This window comes from Artemia sp. Qi Xiang Cuo, chromosome 12 (assembly GCF_049724085.1).
Source record: "Artemia sp. Qi Xiang Cuo chromosome 12, ASM4972408v1, whole genome shotgun sequence".
In the NCBI taxonomy this organism is placed as follows: Eukaryota; Metazoa; Arthropoda; class Branchiopoda; order Anostraca; family Artemiidae; genus Artemia; species Artemia sp. Qi Xiang Cuo.
The window spans coordinates 9,899,914-9,923,940 of NC_142805.1; the positions used below are offsets into that span (position 1 = coordinate 9,899,914).

Sequence of the window (24,027 nt, forward strand, 5' to 3'; positions counted from 1 at the left end):
GAGGTTTAAAGTTGAGAACAACTTTCCAGACCAATATTTAGGTTGTATTCAGGCTCTAAGGGTATTTTCCAATTTCATTGAAATTTCATAAAGAAAGAAAAACGAGCAAAAACGGGGTTTTTAAAGGCCAAATGAAAATACTGAAAAAACACAACAAAGCGAATATTTCGAGAGGACAAATGCCTCTCTTCTTCAGCGCGAAACAAAATAATATATCCAAGGAAAGTGCCGAAGAATAAAAAAAACAAAAAAAAAACAGTCCTTCTTAGATGTTCTGGTGCACCGAAATGATACATGTTTCGAGTTTGGTGTCTATAGAAAACCCACACATAATGACCGTTACTTAAATTATTTCTCTAGTCATTCTCCTGCTGTGAAAAGAGAAGTTGTCACTTCTCTAGTTGATAGAGCATTGAAAGTTTGTTCAACACACTTCTTGGATTTAGAGCTCAACCACCTTAGAGATATTTTATTTGGGAATGATTATCCAATTAGTTTAATAAATTCTTTAATTGCAAAACGCATTAAAAGATTATCAGATAGTTACACAGAAAACACAAATCAAATGGAAAATTCAGTTTATCTTGGTCTCCCATGCGTTAAAAGGGTTTCAGACCACATTTCAAAAATATAAGAAAAAATAACATTTACACTTATTATAGACCCAGAAAAACTATCAGGTCCCAAATTTATCAAGGTAAAGACCTTATCCCGATAGGTGAAAACTCCGGTGTCTACAGAATTCCTTGTTCGTGTGGTCTTTGGTATATCGGAAGAACTGATCAGTGACTCACGGATAGATTAGCTCAGCACTCTAGTTCAATTAATAATACACTTAAAAAGCGGGAAAAACCAGACAATTTTGACTCTGCCCTTGCAGAGCACATTTTTGAAAAACCAGACCCTACTATTTTGTTTAATCAAGCTAGCCTAATTTCGCATGACAAAGGTATTGTCCAGCACTACAGAGTAGCTGTTGAAATTTATAAATACCAACATTTAGGTCTAGCTTTAAACACAGATTCCGGTGATTTAAGAATAAACGAGTCATATTTCGGTTTTCTCAAAAGAGAAGCCGATACTTCAGTAATCCCTGAAAATAAACCTTGAACCATTTTCCCAGTCATATAATCAGACACGTGAACAACCCCTTAGGTCTCAAAGGGTGTCTGCAAGAAATACAATAGTTAAAATCCGAAACCAGATGAAATAGTTCTCCAACTTACTTAATTGTTTGCTTGGTTTTTGGCTGAGTGAATGGATTGTTTTCTTTTCTTTTATCTTTCAGTTGTTCCCTAGTATCATTCGATGGTAGCTCAGAATTTTTTGGATATTGTGCAAATCGCAGATATTGGCGAATAACTTGCGCTTATGGCTGTTAGGTATTTGTTTTTAATTCTTATAATTTTTGATTTTTATTGAATTTTATTCATCTTTTTAAGTTTTTGGTTTTTTCTTTGGTTTTTTTTTTCTTTTCACATTGATTTTTTGCGTTTGTTTTTTGTTGTTTTTTTCTTCTGCACTTTTCTTGGATACATTATTTAGTTTCGCGCTGAAGAAGAGAGGCGTTTGTCCTCTCGAAATATCTGCTTTGTTGTGTTTTTTCAGTATTTTCATTTGGCCTTTAAAAACCCCATTTTTGCTCGTTTTTCTTTCTTTGTGTTAAGCCAAGCCAATTTGGTTTAAGAAATTATCTTCATTGAAATTTTGTGTGTAGTGGACGTAGGGCATTGGAAGTGAAAACTCTTAATATTTTGGGGCTTAATTTTTGTTTTATGCACCTTCTATAAAGCAAGAGATGGTAGAGCAAACTAACAGAGCTAGCATAATTCCTGTTTCAATTGATAAATCGTTCTAAAGAATATTTATGATTCTAATTCAAGTGATGGGGGTAGGAGGATTGAGAGAAAAGCTCCGATCTATGAATTAAATGAACCTTATTTAATTCCATTTAGTTGTAAGTGACAAGTTAAGTGTTCTTTATAAGGCTGAAACTCATTGGACGGCAACCAGCCCCTCCTGTGCATTCATCATTAGACATCGACAAGCTCAGGATGAAAAATAAAAGCCGAGGAATAACTTTATGAGAAAAATTGAGAGTCAGACAAGCCATTAACCGTTGATGAGTTTTTATATAGCAAAAATAAGGAGTAGGTGGATATTGCAACCAAAACACTATTAGAATTTTTTAGTTTCTAAAGAAATCCCTGAAAATTTCTATAATATTTCAGTGAAGTATTTGGATACCTAAGGATGAAAGGGCTAACTTGACATCAGCACTTGAATACAGTACTCAAGCGATACCAGGAAAATGAGAAGAGCTAAATAGTGTGAACCGTAAAACAGATAACCCTCAAAAAAAACAAGAAGAAGTATTTTGAGATTAAAAAAATAAGAAGAAGTGTAAAATTTCATACCAGCCAATCAAGAGCAATCAAACACTTTATATTATTAAGAAAATTATTAAAGAAAGAATATTCCTAAAAAAAAATTCAGTGAAGTATTTGAATACCTAAGAGTGAAAGAACTACCCTGACATCTCCAGGGTTATGGCTACTTGAATACAGCGTTGCGGCAAGACCAGGGAAATGACAAAAGAGCTAAATAGTGAGAACTGCAGCTCCGACAACCTTCAACAGAACAAGAAGAAGCATTGTCTCTGATTGGACAATTTTTTTTACTAGTTTTTATCCTATTGTTTTTACTCGGGTCTTCTATGTTTTATTTTAGTATGTCGGTCTTATCTCTGAACAGTATTAAAAATTAAACTAAAGAGCAAACAAACCTGTGATAAAGCCGCAGAGCCATCTTTATAGTTTCTGGTCACTGTTACGACAGGATATCCCTTTTTGAGTGTCCAGGAGTCCATAATTGATTTTACGTCAATATCATTTGGCAAAGTGCCATCAGCATGAGCTTGATCAGTTAAAGCTTTCCAAAGATCATCTTGTTCAGCATTTCCATATTTCCTTAAATATACAATCACTGAAGTAACACTTAAGATTAAACTTTGATGCTGAACAGCACTTCTGTAGTTATAACCGTGGCTTTTGGACACGAACAGCCTTTAATTCTAATAAGCAATTATTGGGGACGAATTTAAATCAAAATTAATTTCAATTAATACAAATTTACCCCCGCATAGATTGGGTATCTCTTTTATGAGCCTAGATTAAGAATAAATTGTCATTCTTTTTCATCTTGGCCACTGTATATTACTCTTATTCAAATTCTGAATTTACTAATTATGACTCCGCCCCCCCCCCTATTCTTCATTTTTCTATGAATACTGAATTCATTTTTGGCTTTTTTTTTCCTTGATGCTGGACAATCGTGTAAAAGTATACTTGCACTCAAGTGGATGTCTGTAATGGTGTTAACGAAGTTTTTTTTATGTCTGTTTTGTTATCAGATTTTTCACTTTTTTCCTATTATTAGGAAATAAAAGTAGAAATGAAATAAAAAATTAACAAACAATAGGAGAACCAATCTGACATAGGAAGGGACGGCTATTTTTATTTATCCCCAACAAACTTGCAACTCTTAGGAGGTGTAACTTTAAATGATTACCAAGGCCACAACTAAAACAGTATTCATAGTAACAGCAAGCAAGCTCGTAATTATTAAGTTTTAAACAGTGGTAGAGCAAACCAAAATTCAGGTGATTTAATTAATCAAATCCATTTTCTTGTATATTACGCGAGTAATCCAAAGAAGGGATAGCTATTCCATTTGATAGTAGACAGTTATTTCCCTTATTCTCAAAAAATGCAAAATCTGCCTCTTAAAAGAAGGCACTAGCCAATTTATACTAGACAAACTTGGATTTGGTCTCTAACTTAAATCATAGATTCCATCTCCGAGTTTAGAATATTATGCAAAGCAGCAGTTCTGACCTTATTGCTTTCTGAAAATTGCCCCACAAAAATTAACTTTTTTCCTTTTTCAAATTATCTAGTTTCATAAGTTTGCAGGCAAAGTAAGCAAATATTCACTTTTAACCCACTAAAATAAATTTATGATAGGCAAAACCGAAGATTAGTAAAAAATCAACCTCTGTAGATACAATACCGTGATAAATTACAAGGTTTAAAAAGAAAACAAAAGGGAACAAAACTTCTATTGCTCCTCGTTCTATTCCTTTCGTTAACCAAAATGGGAGCATTTAGGCAAATTATTATCCGATATTTCAAAATTTTCCTATAGCATATTAAATTTTCCACAAAATTGTTTTTAATGTAAAAACTCGTAAAAATACCTTAAACAGGCATTGTGGATGGAATACATATTTTAGTGAAAATTATAAAACCTCAAGATTTCAAGCTTCTGGCAGTCCCCAAGAGGGCACAACTAACCTGATTATGAATTGATAATACATCTGCAAAGAAATGTATCAGTGGAAAACAAGGACCTTCTCGAACAGGTAGACACACTGCGGCCCACCAGAGAATATTATGTTGCCCCTAGATAAATTTATGCCAATTAAATTTTGCCAATTTTCCCATTTATGCCAATTTTGCCAATCTTATTCTTTTCTATTTGATTATATTTTTCGATACATTTTCGACAGCTTTTTCCGTCAAAAATTGACAAAAAAAGCCGTCTATACTATATAGAAGTCTAATAGTAAAATATTTTAGCCTACTGGTATGTTAATAAATTTAGAGGGAGTAGTTAGTTTGCACTTGTCACAGTTAAAGATAGGAACGGAGCCACAATTAGTGGTAAAGACAGAGCAGAACATTTTGAAACTGCTAAACCCTGATAAAGTTACAGGAAAGACATAAAAAAGAATGAAAGAGTTTGTGACATTATTAATTAAATTAAGTTAAGTTTATTAATAAAAATAGAACTAGTAATACATGAAAACAAAGTCATACAACTAAATCTTCTAGCCTGCCCATGAACTTGCAAAGGCAAGTTGTCCTAGGGGCGTGCCGGGAATGTGAAGGAAATGAAGGATGTGTATTGGATGTGAAGGAAAATTTATTTAGTGAGGAATAATTAGTGATAGTACTAAAAGAATTTTAAAAAATAAGGTCCCGGGTGCTGATAGAAAAGTAAATGGGTCATTTTTTAAATATGGTAGTTATGAGCCTATAGATTAGTTACTGAAGATTATGAATGTTATCTTTCAAAAGGGGGAAGCACCTAGCGATTTTAGTAGAACTCTAATTAAGCCCCTGTGTAAGAAAGGTAATAAGATCGAGTGTGATAATTATAGAGGCATTAGGCCAGTATCTTCCGGATGCAAATTATTTAGTATGATGACACTTCTTAGACTTAGAGATGCTGTAGATAAAATTCTAAGTGAAGAATACTGTGGGTTTACCAAGGGCAGAGGATGCATTGATAAAATTTTCACTCTTATATTAATAATTGAGAAGTGCCTGAGTCATCAAACAGCTTTAGTAATCAGCTTTAAGGATAGCAGAATGAAAGATGACAGAATGCCGAAGATGGTCCTAGTTAGCCAACCGTCTGGGGTCAAACGAAATGCAGGCCGTCCGGAATGGGCTGAAAGGATGTTGTGAGGAAAGATTTAAGGTAAGTGTGAATATTCTGGGAGGGTGTAAATAAGGGAGGCTTTGAATTGATTGGGATGGAAGAGGATTGCACGTAGCTTTGTTGGCATCAGGGGGATCGGGGCTACAGTGAGCTGTTAGTAGTAGAAATAGAAGTAGCTTAAAATTGGAAAGTTCTACCTTAGTTATAATTTAGAACTGAATCAAGATAGACCTTGAATTAACAATGGGTACTACCAAAAACAAAATGAATAAAAATGTGTGCAAAATGAAGAATGTACTGCTATAAAAATAAAGCTGCAATTTTAAAAACGGTTTATACTTAAAACTATCGTGGAGACACGAAATCTGGGGGAAATTAGGTCCGGAGTGAGCAACTGCCACCCTGTTCTACACGATTTTACGGCTCTTGATTGGAGTAGCACATTTTTTTTTGTTTTTGATTACTTTGTAAGTCTATCAAAAGGTGCCTGAAATAATTTATGAGCCTGCTTTGCTCATTAGTAAAGAATTACTTTAGAATGACGTGCCTTGTATTTAGTTTTAATAAAATTCTAGTTAATTAGCTTTTAAATATCTTAAAAAGTAGTGGAGCAGTGACGTAAATCGGTGGGGTATATATATATATATATATATATATATATATATATATATATATATATATATATATATATATATATATATATATATATATATATATATATATATATATATATATATATATATATATATATATATATATATATATATATATTATATATATATATATATATATATATATATATATATATATATATATATATATATATATATATATATATATATATATATATATATATATATATATATATATATATATATATATATATATATATATATATATATATTATATATATATATATGTATATATATATATATATATGTGTGTTTATATATATATATATATATATATATATATATATATATATATATATATATATATATATATATATATATATATATATATATATATATATATATATATATATATTTACTACTACTACTAATAATAATAATAATATTAGAGACACATTCTCTTCATTATTAACTTATATTTTGTCTCTAATTGTAACTAAAGCATTTAATATACGCGCTACTGTTAGTAACGGAGTTAGCAATGCCGCCTTCAAAGGAAATTCCACCCCCCCCCCCCTTGAAAAAAGGGTGTCTGAACAGATATATCTAATGAGCCTAATTGTGATTATAAGGATTGATAATTTCGGATTTAAGTTATTTTTAAATCATCCTGTTGAAATTTCCCGAAGTGTGAAGTGGAGGCCATGGATAAAATTACCGAGGATCTGGAAGATGGAGCTTGACGGCATAACAGTAAAGTATTGTACTGGCATATTCGTAAACTGAGAGGGAATAGTCAATCCGGACGTGTCCCAGTTAAAGATAGGAAGAGAGGCACAACTAGTGATAAGGAAAGAGGTAAAGAGAGATGGGCAGAACATCTTGAGAATTTGAGATACAGGAAAAAGAAAAAGTTTGTGATACCTTGGATGTGAAGGAAGATTTGTTTTATGAGGAAGACTTAGCTACAGTACTAAAAGGATTTAACAATAATAAGGCTCTAGGTGCTGATAGTGTGGTAAATGAGTTTCTTAAATATGGTGGATCTGAAGTTAGAAATAAGTTACTGAAGATTATGAATATGATTTTTGAAAAAGGGGAAGTACCTAACGATTTTAGGAAAACCTTACTTAAGCCCCTTTATAAGAAAGGTGATAAAAGTGAGTGTGGTAATTATCAAGGCATTAGTTTGGTCTCTGTAGGTAGCAAATTACTTAGCAATATGAGGCTGAGAGATGCCGTAGACAAAGTTTTATAGAAAAGGTTTATAGAATTGACAAGTTCCTGAGTTGTCAAACATCTTTGGTCCTCGGTTTTATAGATTATGAGCAAGCGTTCGATTCTGTTGATAGAAGAGCCTTAGTAAAGATTTTATCCTTGTAAGGAAAAAGTCTCCTGGACTTAGATTATGCTGATGATTTCAGCATTCTAGATGAAAGTGTGAGCAAAATGAATGAGCTTTTATAGGTTTTGCGAGTTCAGGGTGCTAGAATTGGTTTGAAAATTAATGTTAAGGAAACTATGTCACTAAGGTTAGGAATAAGTGAAGATGGAAAGGTGACGTTGGATGATGAAAAGATTGATCAGGTGCGTAGCTTCACTTACCTTTGTAGTATTATTAGTAAAGATTGTGGGAGCAGTGAAGATGTTAAGACTAGAACAGCCAAGGCTGAGGGTATTTTTTCACAGTTAAAAAAAGTTTGGAAGAATGAAAAGATTATAAATATTAGAAAACATTTCAAGGGAAATATTTTCCCTTGAAGAGATAACTCTTGAAAATTATTATCTAGAATCAAACATTTTTCCAAAATCACTAGATTCCGTATGATTTTTTGTTTCTCAAATCCAAGCATTTGCATTGGCAAAATCCAAGCATTTGGCCTTGGCAAAAAAAGGTTAAATGCTTACTTGTCTTTTAAATAGTTTGTCACACCTCCTCTGAATGAGGATTCACCCAGGAAAAAATTCATCATTCTGATAATCGCAGCACCTGGAAAAAAATATTTTTTTAAAACGTTCAATAATGAACAGAGTGAAGAATTTTTGGCAAGCAAGTGAGTGTAAGCTTAAGGTAAGTAAGCAATACGTTTTAATATTGAGCTAGTTAAATTTACAGAACAATTTTTTTTAGTTTTGAAATTAATCTTTTTGACATTTTCAATACAAGATCGACATTTTGAGAATTATCTCATGAAATTGCCAGAACAGCTGTAAATCAGGTGTTTCTAAAACTTGAATTTTAAGAAAATGAAAAATGAGCATTATCTCAGTTATTTTTATAAGATTTAAGATTTTACGCGTTGGTATGCGCTCGAGAAGGGAGAATTCGATTGCGTGCGTTTTAGATTTGGGTTAGTTGCTGCTTGTTTTCGAGAACACAAAACATTTTATTATTATATAGTTGAAATTCAATAAAGTGCCATGAAATAAAAACTTGAAAACAATTATAATCTGAGCAACTCAGATTGGCTTAGAAAGGCTTAATCCTGTAATCTTATCAACCACTAAAGTTAAATTTCCAGAAAAAACAATTTCAATGTTAGAAAATGAGGAGTAAATTTAAGATCATGTGATATCCTATAACATCATATTACATCATAGAAAATCTTTATTTTTCATATTATTAAGCCTTATAAGCCTCTTTTTCAACTGAAAATTAAAAACTAGGTCCGCCATAAAGCTTTGTCATTCTTACAATGAGCTTAGGATAATTTGAGGTGTAGACCCCTGGTTTCCTGAGGATTAAAAAAAAAAAAAAAATAAGAATGTATAAAAAATATAAAAATGCGGCAAAGCAAGCATTATCATACCCCATCCTACCTTGAATAAATATTACCTTATAGTGTAGGAACCATAAGATAAAGGTGTACTTAAAGGTAGTCAACATGATGAAACGTGTCATTTATTTTAAAATTGGCAAAACATGGTAATAATATATATATATAGTCGTAATAATATATATAATATAATAATATATATAATATATATAGTATAGTAATAATATATAGTTGTATTTATAATAAAAATGTTAGACGTCAGATACCTAGGGAATGGTCTACAGAGGAAAATGTTAAATTAAGTGAAGCGTTTTCAGAGGATGGTATAGCTGTAAGGCTAAGTGATTTAGAGAAGATAAATAACCATGATAGATTGATAGAAGAGTTCACGGAGATTTTACATGAAATAGCAGGCCCAGTTCTAGGAAATAAAGGAGGTCGTAAGGAAATAGAATTCTTTGATGAGGAATGTAGAATAAAAAAAATAGAATTGATTAAAGAAATGAAGATTTTGAGGGAAGAGGAAAAAGAGGAAAATAGGTTCGACTAGTAACAAGGTTTAAAAATGTTCGCCGGGAGTATAAACGCCTTTTAAAACAGAAGAAGAGAATGGCTATTCAAAAAGGTAAGGAGGAGCTGATCCAGTTTTATGAAAAGAGTTATATGCGGTCTTTCTGGAGAAAGATAAAAAAAAAGGGGCCTCCATAGCTCCGCTAAAAGCACCTGACCCGAAAACATGGCATACATGCTACAACTATGTGGTTCAGGAAGACTATTCGTGTGACTGCTGGTTCAGTGACGAATTATCAAAAATAAAGAATGAGACCTGTCTCCCACTGAAAGAACGCGAACATAATCTGATAAAACCCGCATCGGAAGAAGAAACTGAAGAATGTATAAGCGCCATGAAAGGTGGATCAGCACCTGGTACCGATGGAATCCCAACAAAGATCTTGAAACAATTCCAACTTTTATCTATGCCCATCTTCTTGGCTATCTTCAACTCAGTTCTGGCTTCTGGAGAATGGCCCTCGCCGTGGAAAACATCTTTGATTTTGCCGCTATTCAAAAAGGAAGACCCAGCGGATCACAGTAATTATCGACCGATATCCTTAGTACCTAGTCTTAGCAAAATATTAGAAAGAATACTAGATGCTAGATTAGCTCATTGGTTAAAAAAAATATAGGATTTTGAAGGAGAAGCAGGCAGGATTTCGAGATGGTTATAATACTATTGATAGGGTCTTAGTCCTACAGGCGCTTGTAGAAAAATATGCAAAAGGGAAGAATAGGTTGTACGTTGCATTTTTAGATCTAGAAAAGGCCTTCGACAGTATTGATAGGATTTTCCTGTGCTTAGAACAGTTAAAGGAAGGCTTACCAAGACTTTTCGTTAGGATACTAGCTGATGTGTATAGAAAGACATTTGGTGTAGTTAAAGTTTTAGGGAAGGAATTATCGTCGCCGTTTGAAATTAGAAAAGGAGTAAAACAGGGTAGTAGTATTTCCTCTAGGTTGTTCACGTTGTATATAAATGATATTGTTGACCATTTTAAAAAGGTATGGACCCCTACGGTGTCACTAGGGAACCTGACATTATGTCTGTTGCTTTTTGCTGATGATGCAGTGTTAATAGGTAAGTCAGCAGAGGAGCTCCAAATCTTACTGAGTATATTAGAAGAATATTTAGATAGAAAGGAACTAGTGTTGAATATCAAAAAGACTGAGATTGTGGTTTTTAGAGGAATTAGTGTGAATAATGATGATCAAAAAGAAGAATTTTATTATAAAGGTGAAAAAGTAAAAGAGACCGAACATTTTAAATATTTGGGAGTAACACTTTCAGCAAATGGAGGATGGAAAGAGCATGTAAAAGAGATTATTAAGAGAGGGAAAGCAGTTTCAGCTGCCATTTTACGTAATTCAAGGCTTTCAAGTATAAAAGATCTGAAAATGCATAAATATGTTTTTAAATCTAAAGTTTTGCCTACTATCCATTACGGAGCTGAACTCTGGGGGCATGACCCGGCACCACAATTGGAATCAATTCAGCTGCAACACTTTAAGAGATTAATTGGTCTTCACTTAACGACCCACAATCAGGCAATAAAAGGTGACCTAGGTATATTTTCGCTGAGAATGAGTAGATTAGCACAGATGATCCGGTACTGGCTAAAAGTTCTAAGTCTGCCTGAAGATAGGTTAGCAAAAGCAGCTTATGTGGAGATACTACGGTCGAAACGTAAAAGATCGTGGCCGTATCAAATAAAAAAGGTTTTAGATGGATTAGGATTATCATATATTAGGTATGGGGGGCTAGGACCTTCAGATCAGGCTGAGCTGTTTTTGGCTATGTTTATAGGAAGAATAAAAGACCAGGAAGTCCAAATAATGACCAAGGCAGTTAAAACATCTGGAACATTGAAGTTTTATTCCAATGTCACAGAAATGTTTGGACTTGAATTTTATTTTAAACTAGGATTACCGGGGGAGACATTGAGGACTTGGTTTCGGATCCGAGCGAATTGCCTGCCACTAAAAAATAGAAAAAGGGTATTTTAAAGAAAAAGGGTGGCCCCAGAAGCAGATGCGGATTACTCTTGCACCAGATGTAACCTAGGTATTGAGGATGTGGCCCATATTCTCACCGAGTGCCAGAAAATTTCTATATTATGGGAAAATTATTTTGAGGGTGTAACGTTGGAGTTCCGGGGGATCCTTAAAACGACTGTAAAAAGGACAATCAGGCAGTTATGTAAATATGTAAATGAAGCGTTGACATCAATGAGTGAAACTTGATATTTATGTAATTTTTATTGTGGAGTGTAATTAAGAATACTGTTCTGTATGGCCTGTTTTTTGGCTTATAATAAATTATTATTATTATTATTATTATTATAGCGATGTAAATAATAAGTAAGCAGTAATAAAATATTATAATAATAAATAAATTGATTATAGTCTGGATATGTCGGTAACAACAAAGAGGTAGTTTCTCCAGATGCAAAATCTCTTGTTTTATAATTTTATAATTAACAATATTGTAAATGCGAAAAAACCTGGTTATGAACTGAACAGCCATGGGCGTTCAACACTTACGGTATAACTTGAAGAATTTTTGAATTGTAATTGCCAATCCATAAAAACAGTTTTTGATCCTTATAAAAATGTGGATGTCTGGAGATACTCTCTTCTAGTAATTAGAAATTCATATATACTAGGGCTGCGATAATACTAAAAAACACAACGTCTTGGCAACTGGGCCAATTCTTGTGTTCTTGAATGTAAAAAATTTAAATAAAAAGATGCAATGTGATTGAGGGAGCAACAGTCCCTCAGTGCCTTATAAAAAAAAATAAAAAAAAAAAAAAAAATAAAAAAATCAAAAAAAATTCGTAAACGTTAATATTTTGAAAAAACACCGTTGTATCTAAAAAAAAGTTTCAGAATTTCTTTAGGCAAATAATAGTTAACGTACATTCCGACTTAACCTCTTTCTGAGGAGCTTTCTCACCTTCTAACCTCCTCCCTTCTCTATTGATGACTTTTCACATATTCTTGAGGAGCTGGAAAGCTGGAAGTGATTGCTCGTTCCAAAAACATCCCTTCGTCCTTCTCAATCACCCTTCTACACAAGTACTGCATAAGACATGAGGTTTGGCTGCATTTGGCTGCCTGGTGTGTGCTGAGTCTTGAGTAAAACGCTTGGTACCAAGCCATAGGGTTTAGAGCAAGGCTAACAGGGTATGTTGTAGCAACACCAAATACCGGCTGATATTGTTGGAGCCAAAGTTTGATATGAGGTCAATATCTACCTTTTAAAAGTGCATCAAATCACCCCTTTCTGGGGAGCTTTCTCTTCTTGCATCACCGTTCACCAAGGCAGCAAGACATACAATTAGGAAGGGGTGCTAGGATAACCACCCTTTTCACTGCCACATATCCATTTGGAGACACCCCCAGAGGAAGGGATGGGTTATTCCATCAAAACCAGATGGTGATTCCTTCAAATGGAGGTTCAAAAGAGGCAATAACTTGGTAATTAGATCGGCTAAAGGACTAGTTGTAAACCGGGTGCTTGGAGTGGAGGAGGAGAGTGAGTAGCTGTTTCGGTCTCAGGTAGGTATTTGTCGGTAACAAGAAAAAAGGGAACTTGTCCAGATACAAAATTTTTTTTTTATAATTAACAATAAAAAAAAAGAAAGCTGTTCAACAACTGAAAATGCATATCGAGAGTTCTTCTGTCCGAATTATGAGCAAAATATCCTTAAACAGGTGTAAATTATCAATTATTATTATTGATTATTTGAAGTATTGATTCTACTTGAGTTTAGAGTGTTCCATGAGGGTCTCTAGTAGACCCCGAAGCCGCGCCGAAAATCGGCGGCGCGCTGCCGAAAAAAAACGGCGGCGCGCCGCCGAGCTTGCATCAGTGCGCTGACGCCGCCGCTGATCCTATAGGCGTCGGTGTCACTACTACGTCCCCGTTTTTTTTTCTCTTTTTTGGATATCAATATCGACCTCCAGGCTTCAACCGTCAGCCCGGCTAATCTGTTTCTTAAAAATAAATACTGTCATCTTGGGCTCGCCATGTATATCGGTTCATAGGAAGGAGAAGAAGAAATGTTTCTTGAAACAAAAATTCTACCTTCCACTTTAAAATTCTGTTCATTTTTCTTTCTGATTTTTCGGATGAAAAGAGGTAGGTAAAAGAGCATTAGGCAATTCAGGATGTTGTCCTAGGCAGCGCAATCGAGATGTCTAAATAAAGAACAATGTTGGCACAATGCATTATTTTTTTTTTTTTACATACCAGGGCGATTCGTATCGAAGGAGTTGTCGTAGAAACTTCAAAAAGGGCTCATTCGATTGGAAATTGGAATAACTAGTGCCCTCTTTAATAGTCAAAAGTGATTGGAAGGCAGCTAACACCCCTTCCACGCCCACCCTTTCCCCAAACACACCAACTAAAATTTTAAAATAGCCATTTTATTCAGAATGACTGATTTTCAAAGAAAATATATGTTTTTTTGACGAGTTTACTCCTGCACCACTCTTAGAACAAAGATTTTGTAATTATAGCATAGGAGTACGTATGAGCTTTGTTTTAACTATGTATTATTTATTATATTTTACTTTATACCAGGACACTTCATATCAAAGAAGTTGTCGAAGAAACTTCGAAACGGGCTCAATCAATTAAAGATTGGAGTGGCTTGTGCCCTTTTTAATAGTCGAAAATGATTGTAAGGCAACTAACACCCCGTCCACGCCCACCAATTCCCCAAACACATCCAATCAAAATTTTGAGATAGCCATTTTGTTTAACGTAGTTGAAAGTTCTGGAACTTAGGTCTTAGAGGATGACAACCACCCTTACAGCCCTTAGGGTAAGGGTTGTAATTTATGCCCTTGGGGCATATACGGTGTTTATAGAAAGCGTTGTCGTAGAAACTCAAAAAGGGACCATTAGTTTGGAAATCGAAAAGCTTAGTGCCCTTTTTAATAATCGAAAGTGATTGGAAGGCTTGACATTTTTATAGTAGAGATCGATGTGGGTATAATGTATCATTTTTTTTGTTGTTGTTGTTGTTTAGACCAGGGCACTTCGTATCGAAGGAGTTGTCGTAGGAACTTAGAAAAGGGCTCATTCGATTGAAAATAGAAAGGGTTGATGTCCTTTTTAATAGTCGAAAGTGATTGGAGGGAAACTAATCACCCTCCCACGCCCACCCTCCCATTTGCCTTTATGTTTAAAAAGTAAATGTTGCCTTAAGATTCAATCAAAATGCACTGTGTTTATGCTAATTCCCAATAAGGCATCTCAGCAGTATCCCAAGAACGACTGAGGGTATTATGTTCAAACTTTCAGGGCTTCTTCTGCTCTTAAAATTTGACCAGATCAAAATAGCGTAAGTGTATCCAAGCTATCAAAGAAAGTAAACAAATTTTTTTGCGGATGTTATCAAGTTTTCCATTTCAGGTCAACTAGAGGAGGTATGAAACTAAATTAAACACTATTATTTGTGTCCAGATTTTTATAAGGGTCTATGTTGTTAAATTTTGCTGAAAATTGTTTTCCAGCATACAAATAGCAGGCCAAACTATAAATTATTCTTAAAAATACGAAAATATTTAAAGTATGATTTTCTTTTTCCCTGAAAAGACTATGTCAATATAAAACGAACAGATTTTAATTAAAAAAAACTGTTTCCAAAAAACAAGTTTTTTCAAAGAAAAGTAAAAAACTCCATTAAACCAAAAATGAGCAAAATTAAAGTCAAATAATCTACCAAGCGTTAAAATAACGCAAATCAGCATTAATAAATAAATAACACCCAAAGCTGACAAAAATTACAATAAATAACTGAGTCAAACTCAAAACAAGTAGAAAGTTACATGAGTAGGGCTCAAAACCCCGGTGCCTCCCCAGGGCCAGAACATAATTTTCACTTTACTGAAAAAAATACAAATGAATATGCATTGTCAGTTTAATATACATATACTGATATTTAGTAATCAAAATTTTAATATTATTTTATTTATTAAATTTATAAAATTAAAAACATTTATATTTTTTCATTAAAGTGAAAATTATGTTCTGGCCTTGGGAAGGCATAGGGGTTTTGAGCCCAACTTATGTTAATTTCTGCTCGTTTTGAGTTTGACTCAGTTATTTATTGTTATTTTTGTTCGTTTTGGGTATCATTTATTTATCGATGCTGATTTGCAGTAGTTTCCCGCTTGGTAGATTATCTAGAGCTGGTATAGAAATATATCTATAGAAATGAATTACATTTTTTTGCACAGTTAGCAGAGCACACTGAAGTTGAAGTAGCCTTAAACTTTGACTTGAAACGTTATATATCGACCACTTTTTTCAGAAAAGAATTTCGGAGGGTTATTCCGTGTTGATGAGAAAAGAGGGTAAAGGTGCAGTTTAGTTCCTCCTGTAGTGTAGGGCGCAGAAGCCCTATGGTGAAGGTGCAGGTTTGTTCTCCCTTATAAAACAACTTATTTCAGCAGATACAAAGAAGAAGCCCATTTGCGGCATTCTGTGGGACCCCAAGGTCCAGTGCTAGTATCAGATCCCGCGAGTGGCAGTTTATGCTCGTCAAGTTCTGGCTGTACCGGCCACATGTGCCCCAGCTAAACGGCTTTTTAGCACGACAGGACTGGTAGTGACTGCAAAAAGATCAATGGCTCCAGGCAGAGTGAACAAACTGACTTTCGTTACATCAATTGTAACTGAAGTGATGTAACCGCTGATTTAAAATTGTTGGTTTTGTTAAGCCATGGTATCTGATTTGTATACAGTTTTTTTTTGATTTTGTAATTTTTTGGTGGTTTTTGTTTAAATTCCTTTTATTATTTATTTGATGAACAGGAGATGTTTGAACTTCAAAGTATGAAATTTATGCACACATTAGCCCAAATCATTAACAAGAAGGAAATGACTAAACACGGGATTTTATAGGAAAAATGAGATGTTAAACATAAACACAACATAGGTTTCCCTGGGTCTAGTGGCTAAAAATGAGAATTCTACTTGGTCTGATCGACGGTGAACATAAACACTTTCCGCACACCCCAACAAATTCTTGTTTTGTCATATTGTTCTTCTATGTTCTTAGCCAACCATTTAAAAATCCATACTAAAATCGAGGTTGAACATGCTTGGTGAAGTGGAATTTTTATTACTATTTTTAATTAGAAAAATCGGCGCCCTTTGGCGCGCCACCGGTCTAAAATCGGTGGTGCGTCGCCAAAAAAATTTCGGCGCGCCTCGCGGCGCACCGCCGCCGATACTGAATCACACATTCGCCGCCGGCATTTCGGCGTGGCGCGGCTTCGGGGACTAGTCTCTAGGTCTTTCTAAGAAAACGAAAAAAAATGTGAAAAAGTTTCTATAATGTTTATTATTAATTTTCAATTTATTGTAATTTAATACTGGAAGATTTAATTACCTTTTTTGTATGAAATAGCATCAAAGAGTTCAGTAATCTGATCAGGGTGTACAACCTCAGCTGAGATTGGATGGGACGACTCCAAAGAGTCTAAACCTAAAACATCTTGTATTTCAAGGGTGAAATAATCCAGATATTTCCAATTAGGTTCAACCTGGAAAAAAAGAACATTCTCAACGACCCTAGTCAATAATTAAATAATTAATGAAAAAGTCCATAAGTAATTATACATTTATACAATCATATATGTATACAAATATATATGTATAAATGTATACAATTATACAATTATTTAGTAGTGGTAGGTGCTGAATAAAAAAAGGGTGAAAAAAGGGTTAGCCACAGTTAATTTAAAAAGTGAACTTAAAAACCACAACTTACTTAGTTACAGTGAAAAAACTGTCTCCTTATTTCAAATATCTAGATTCTTAAGCATCTTTCTAGCTGAGTATATCATTTATGTTTGAAATTAGAAGTGTTCCAACTTAAATATTTTGCTTTCAAGTTTGGAAGTGTATTGACGTTTATTTCAAAAAGTCCTGCTTTAGACAGTGATGCTAACAGAATTATAAGCCCAAAAAAAGGAATTTCTGTTTCACTTTTTAAACTTTTCTGCTTAAGCATCAAAAGGTTAGGATTGTAATTAAAATTTGGACCGAATTTAAATATTTAGTCAAAATTTTCGATGAACTGTAGTTTCGTTGAGTAAGTTCTTATTAATAATTTTATTACACAGTTATATATAAAATTTGTATAAAAATTTATACAAAAATAAATACCTTTATACCCAAACACAGCCATATATGTAAGAATCCATTTCTGTGGGGGATTCCAGGGAACGAGGGTATAAATTCAAGAAATGAAACGGTCAATAAAAAACATTTGAAATTAAAGGAAATCAAATGGCTACGATTTCGAATGACTATTTGGAGGTTCAAAACATGCTGAGGAATGTTTATTCATGGAAATTCCCTGCTTGGCAATACGGAGCACAGGGATCGACACCGAATGCGGCAAGGTTGGGCGATATGCTTTCTTCTTGTCCCTGCAACAAAAACTCAGCACTTGAAACTTCGATTCAACATTCTATATGCCAGCAATGGCTCTGAAGGTTCTTTATCTTTTATCCTTTTATCCTTTTATTATCCATAGAAAGTGATTTTTGTATAATTTTACCCATAAAATAACTGAAATGTCATATTTTATCCAATTTTTTCAAATTTGAAGGTCGAGGTTCAAACCAAGAGGCTCTCCTTTCCTATGGCCTTCTAAAAATTTACCGATAAGTGAGTTTTGATTCCACCCAAAACACCTGGCAAAAGGGGCATACAACAAAATTTTCTCAAAAGCGGTAGGGAAGGATTTTTGCCAAAGTGACTGAAAATTAGCAGAACAACCATATAAATGGCACCTCGCTTTCAATGAAATTGATTACATTGATGTTGCCAATCAATAAGTGCCCCACGGCCATGACCTTAGCCATGAGTCAGTTGCAGACCATTTCATGACTAGACAATTTTTGTCTAGCTGAGTAACATAATTTGAGAATTCATTCGTAGACATGAATATAAAGTGAATTTCGTAACCTAATAAAAAACATTTCATTAGGATTTACATTTTAATTAAATACAGATCAAAAATTAAATAATGACATTGTTGATCCAAATGACTCGATAATATACTTTTCTAAAAGTTTTCGTGGGCCATTCGAAAAAAAAGAAATTCGTTGAAAGAGACACATCATTTTTACTTGTTATAAATGACATGAAATGCACAAAATATTTGGAAAAAATTACGTGATTAATGGCCAGTCCTTGAACATAAGTAGCAAAACCTTCATTTAGCCAAAGATCCGTCCACCACTTCATTGTAACCAAGTTACCGAACCACTGGTGAGCAAGCTCATGAGCAACCACTTTCTGAACATACAGACGATCTCGAGCCACAGAACTAGACGGATCATAGAGAAGTGCACGTTCTCTGAAATATATTAAAAGCATTTAACAAAACCTAAAATATGGCATAGAAAATATATATCTATTAGGGCAAAACAATTTGTCGACTACATTCGATCAAAAAGCGGAGTATAAATCCACACCAGCAGTTCAAAGGATATTTGTAAGAATTCCTTCTTAACGACCTGACAGAGGTGTTTTCCAACCTATCAATCACTTTGTTTGAACTTTTCACTTATCCCCTATAATCGTCCTACAGCTAAATTTTGACTTTTTGTTAAAGTCATTTAAGAATGACTCTTGAAACACAAAGACCGTTTAATTAGAATAATTAAATAAAAAAAAACAAGTTTTTTAAACTGAAAGTAAGGAGCGACATTAAAACTTAAAACGAACAGAAATTATTCCGTATATGAAAGCGGCTGTCCCCTCCTCAACGCCTCGCTCTTTACGCTTAAGTTTTTTATTGTTTTAAAAAATAAAGTTGTGAGACAGAGTCAAACTTTAGCGTAAAGAGCGAGTCGTTGACGAGGGGACAGCCCCTTTCATATACGGAATAATTTCTGTACGTTTTAAGTTTTAGTTTCGCTCCTTACTTTCATTTCAAAAAACTTGTTTTTTTTAATTTCGTTTCTGATCGTTTTTTAGTTAATACCAGCTTTTATTTTGGCTCGCGGTCACTGAATATGTAAACAAAATTTGCATAACACTTTTAATTTTCTTTAGTTAAATGTCTGTCTCTAAATTTGGTTTTGACGTAATTTACAAATTAACTTACGTAACGAACTTCTATATTCGTATATTTTTCTTCTGGCAAAAAATACGTTGCAGATATAGTTGCAGATTTTTGCAGATATGAGCTTGAAACCTATGTAATAGGGTTTTCTGATACGTTGAATCTGACGGTGGGATTTTCATTAAAATTCTTTCATTTGTAGGGGATGTTTCTTCCCTCTTTCAAAAACCAGGTAAATTTTCTCAGGCTCGTAGCCTTTGATGAGTAAAACTAAACATAACACAAATTATATATTTAGAGTAAGTATTATAAGCCCATTCCTTTGATACATTAATTGCCATCAGATTTCCCTTTTAATAAGTTTCGATTACTCCAGAGCCGTATCGATTTTTTTTTTTATTGCGTATATGTTATTAAGTATATGAGGGGGTTCTCCCCTTAGTCAACACCAAGCTCGTTACGTTAAAAGTTATAAAAAAAATTAATTCACAAACCCCTGAATCACAAAGGCCGTTTAATTAGAATAGATAACTCTTTTGAAAGCACTAAAAAAAACTGTAGCGTAAAGAGCGAGGTATTGACTTGGGGGAGAACCCCCTCATATACGTAATAATTTCTGTTTGTTTTAAGTTCTAATGTTGCTTCTTACTTTCAGTTGAAAATACTTTTTTTTAATTTAATTTCTGATCGTTTTTTAAATAATGCTTGGAAATCCGGCGCACCCTTCATAGAAATGTCCCTTACCCCAAAGAAACATCCTCCACGGAAAGATTCTCCCGAGTGACCCGCTCCCCCCGCCCCCCCCCCCCCAAAAAAAAATCCTTCCTGAAAATGTCTGTATACTTCCCAATAATCAATACAATATGTAAGCGATGTGCAAACTTCATAACTTGCAGCCCTTCCCCTGGGAACTCTGGGGAATTAAGTCATCCTAAAACACATATTTATTAGATTTTCGACTATGCTGAACAAAATGGCTATCTCAAAATTTTAAATGGGTGACTTTCAGAAAAAAATGAGCGTGGGAGGGGGCCTAGTTGCCCTCCAGTTTTTGGAGGGCACGCATCATGATCTTTCTTCGAGCAAAAAATGCAAATTTCCACCTTTTTGCAGATAGGAGCGTGAAACTTCTTTAATAGGGTTCTCTCATAAGCTGAATATGATGGTGTAATTTTCGTTAAAGTTAATTAAAATGCAAAAATCCAAATTATTGCAGATAAGAGTTTGAAGCTTTTTAATAATGTTCGTTGATAAGCTGAATCTGATGGTGTGAATTTCGTTAAAGTTAATTTAAAAAAATTGAAACTAAAACAAAATTTTATTGTTTAAAAAAAATTGAGTTTTGAGAAAGTCAAAATTTAGCGTAAAGAGCGAGATTTTGAGGAAGGGACAGCCCCTTTCATATACGGAATAATTTCTGTTCGTTTTAAGTTTTAACGTCGGTCCTTACTCTCAGTTAAAAAAAACTTTTTTTTAATTCATTTGTGAACGTTTTTTAATTAATGCAGGTTTTGATTTTGGCTCACCTTGCATGAATAATTAAAACGGAATTTGCATATTAATTCTACTTTTATTTGGTTATATGGCTTTCTCGAAACTTGTTGAATTTTAATTACGAACGTTTTTATTAGTAATAAATATACGTAACTTACGTAACGAACTTCTATATTCATGTATTTTTAAAACGTATATTAGGGGGTTTGCCCCCTAGTCAATACCTTGCTCTTTAAGCTAAATTTCGAACTTTGTTCCAATTCTTTAAAAATGACCCCTTAATCAGAAAGGCCGTTAATTAGAATAAATAGCTCTTATGAAAGTACTAAAAAATCTTTGGCTTAAAGAGCAAGGCATTGACTAGAAGGTGAACCCAATCATGTAGCTAATGTTTTTGTTCGTTTTAAGTTTTGATGTTGTTCCTTACTTTCAGTTGAATAACTTGTTTTTTTATATTTAATTTCTGATTTTTTTTTAATAATGATGGGAAATCCGGTGCCCCCTTCATAGCAGTATCCCTTCCCCCATGAAAACTTCCTTCATGAGAAGATCCTCCCATATAACCTCCGACCCACCCCCACCCCCCACTACCAGAAAAAATTACCCCTGAAAACGTCTTTATACTTCCTAATAACCAATACTATATGTTAACATTGGGTAAACTTCATAACTTTCAGCCCTCCGCCTGGGGGCTTAGAGGGATTAAGTCATCCTAAAAGACATAGTCATAGTATTTTCGACCATGTTGAACAAAATGGCTATCTCAAAATTTTGATCGGGTGACTTTGGGAAAAAAATGAGCGTGGGAGGGGGCCTAGTTGCCCTCCATTTTTTTTGGTCACTTAAAAAGGGCACTAGAACTTTTAATTTCCGTTCCAATGAGCCCTTCCACGATATTCTAAGACCACTGGGTCGATACGATCACCCCTGGGGAAAAAAAACAACAAAAAAAAACAAATAAACACGCATCCGTGATCTTTCTTCTGGCAAAAAATGGAAAATTCCACATTTTTGTAGATAGGAGCTTGAAACCTCTACAGTAGGGTTCTCTGATACGCTGAATATTATAGTGTGATTTTCATTGAGGTTCAATAAATTTTAGGGGGTCTTTCCCCCTTTTTTCGAAAATCAGCCAAATTTTCTCAGGGCCGTAACTTTTGATGGGTAAGATTAAACTTGATGAAACTTATATATTTGAAATCAAAATTAAAATATGATTCTTTTGATGTATCTATTGGTATCAAAATTCCGTTTTTTAGAGTTTCAGTTACCATTGAACTGGGTCGCTCCTTGCTTACAGTTCTTTACCAAGAACTGTTTGAAAAGCTGTTTTAAAAGTACGAAAAAAGACAGCTTTAGCGTAAAGATCGAGGTATTGATGAGGGGGCAAAGCCCCTCACATACACAATATTTTCTGCTCGTCTTTAAGTTTTTATGTTGCTCCTTACTTTCAGCTGAGAAAACTTTGATCGTTTTTATATAATGCCGGGAAATCCAGCTTTCCCTCCATGAAAAATTCCCTTACCCCACGAACAATTTTTCCATGGAAAGATCCTCCCACATAACCCCACGCCGGAAAAATCCCCCTCCCCGAAAAATGTCTGTATGCTCCTAATAACCAATACAAAATGTAAACAATGGGCAAAGTTCATAGCTTGCAGCCCTTCCTCCCGGGATTGTGGGGGGTCAAGTCCTTCTCAAAGACATGGTTATTACATCTTTCGACTATGCTGAACAAAATGGCTATCTCAAAATTTTTATCGGGCAAATTTGGGCAAAAAAGCTCGTGGGAGGGGTTTATCTGCCCTCCGATATTGATGGTCTCTTAAAAGGGGCACTAGAACTTGTAATTTCCGATGGAATGAGCCCTCTTCCAATCTTCTAGGATCACTGGTTTGATATGATCACCCCTGAGGAGAAAAAAAACAAAAAAAAATGAACAAATAAACACTTATCCGTGATATTTCTTCAGGCAAAAAAGGCAAAACTTCCCATTTTTGTACAGTATATAGAAGCTTGAAACCTCTGCAGTAAAGTTTTCTGATTTGCTAAATCTGATGGTATGGTTTTCATTAGGAACTTCCTGTTTTGGGGGTATTTCTTCCCTTTTTCAAAAATTTGGCAAATATTCTCAGGCTCGTAAATCGTGATGGATAACAATAAACTTGATGAATTTTATATATTTTGAATATTCATAAAAATTTGAATTTTTTATGTATCTATTGTTTTCAAGACTCTGCTTCCTAGAATGTCGGTTACTATTGAACCGCAACGCTCCTTACTTACAGTTCGTTACCATGAACTGTTTATATTATCTATTATAATTTACATACAGTTTGTATACAAGTTTATATTTTAACAATAGTATAGTTATCGCACAAATTTCACGTCAAAAGTAACAAGAGGGGAAGCAAAGAAAGAGAGAAAAAAAAAGTTTATAACTTTACTGTCTTAATTATCACAGAATCCTTTTTAGATTAGGGAAATAGGGAGCATTTCCGCAATTTCTAGAACATTTAAACAGGGCTCTCTAATCTGGGACTGCTAGATTTTCCTGGACCCATGGCTAGTATATGTATCCAAACATTAGATAATAACAAAGATGGGCTGTGCCAATCCAAAAGACGTTAATTTCTGAGGACCCTTTAACATCCTTTATAATAAGTTTACACGAAAACGGTATAAGATGATATGCTTGTTATTCGGTACTATTTTTCACAGGTAAGATCTTATTGGCATTCTTACCATCAATTATGGCTAGTCCGTTGTAAGGAAGATCTAATATCGGTTTATAGGGGTTTTTGGTCATCATTAAAGAAGATTGATTAAAAAAAAACAAGTTTTTTTGACTGAAAGTAAGGAGCAACATTAAAACTGAAAGCAAACAGAAATTACTACGTATGAGGGGGGTCGCTCCCCTTGAATATCTCACTCTTCTCGCTAAAGTTTTTTGGTACT

At 34.1% G+C, this 24,027-nt stretch overlaps 1 protein-coding gene across 2 annotated transcripts in view; it reads right to left on the minus strand.

Moving 5' to 3' along the window:
* The window catches only part of LOC148945753 (aminopeptidase N-like), a 111,191-nt gene that overhangs the window by 26,627 nt on the left and 60,537 nt on the right, over nucleotides 1-24,027 (minus strand). For both annotated transcript variants that reach the window (XM_089098144.1, XM_089098145.1), the window contains exons 6-9: nucleotides 18,681-18,864; nucleotides 16,885-17,038; nucleotides 8,049-8,130; nucleotides 2,786-2,969 (exon numbers count right to left, since the gene is read on the minus strand). In XM_089098144.1, the coding sequence (XP_088954270.1) occupies nucleotides 2,786-2,969; nucleotides 8,049-8,130; nucleotides 16,885-17,038; nucleotides 18,681-18,864 (604 nt within the window). The remainder of the gene's footprint in view (nucleotides 1-2,785; nucleotides 2,970-8,048; nucleotides 8,131-16,884; nucleotides 17,039-18,680; nucleotides 18,865-24,027) is intronic.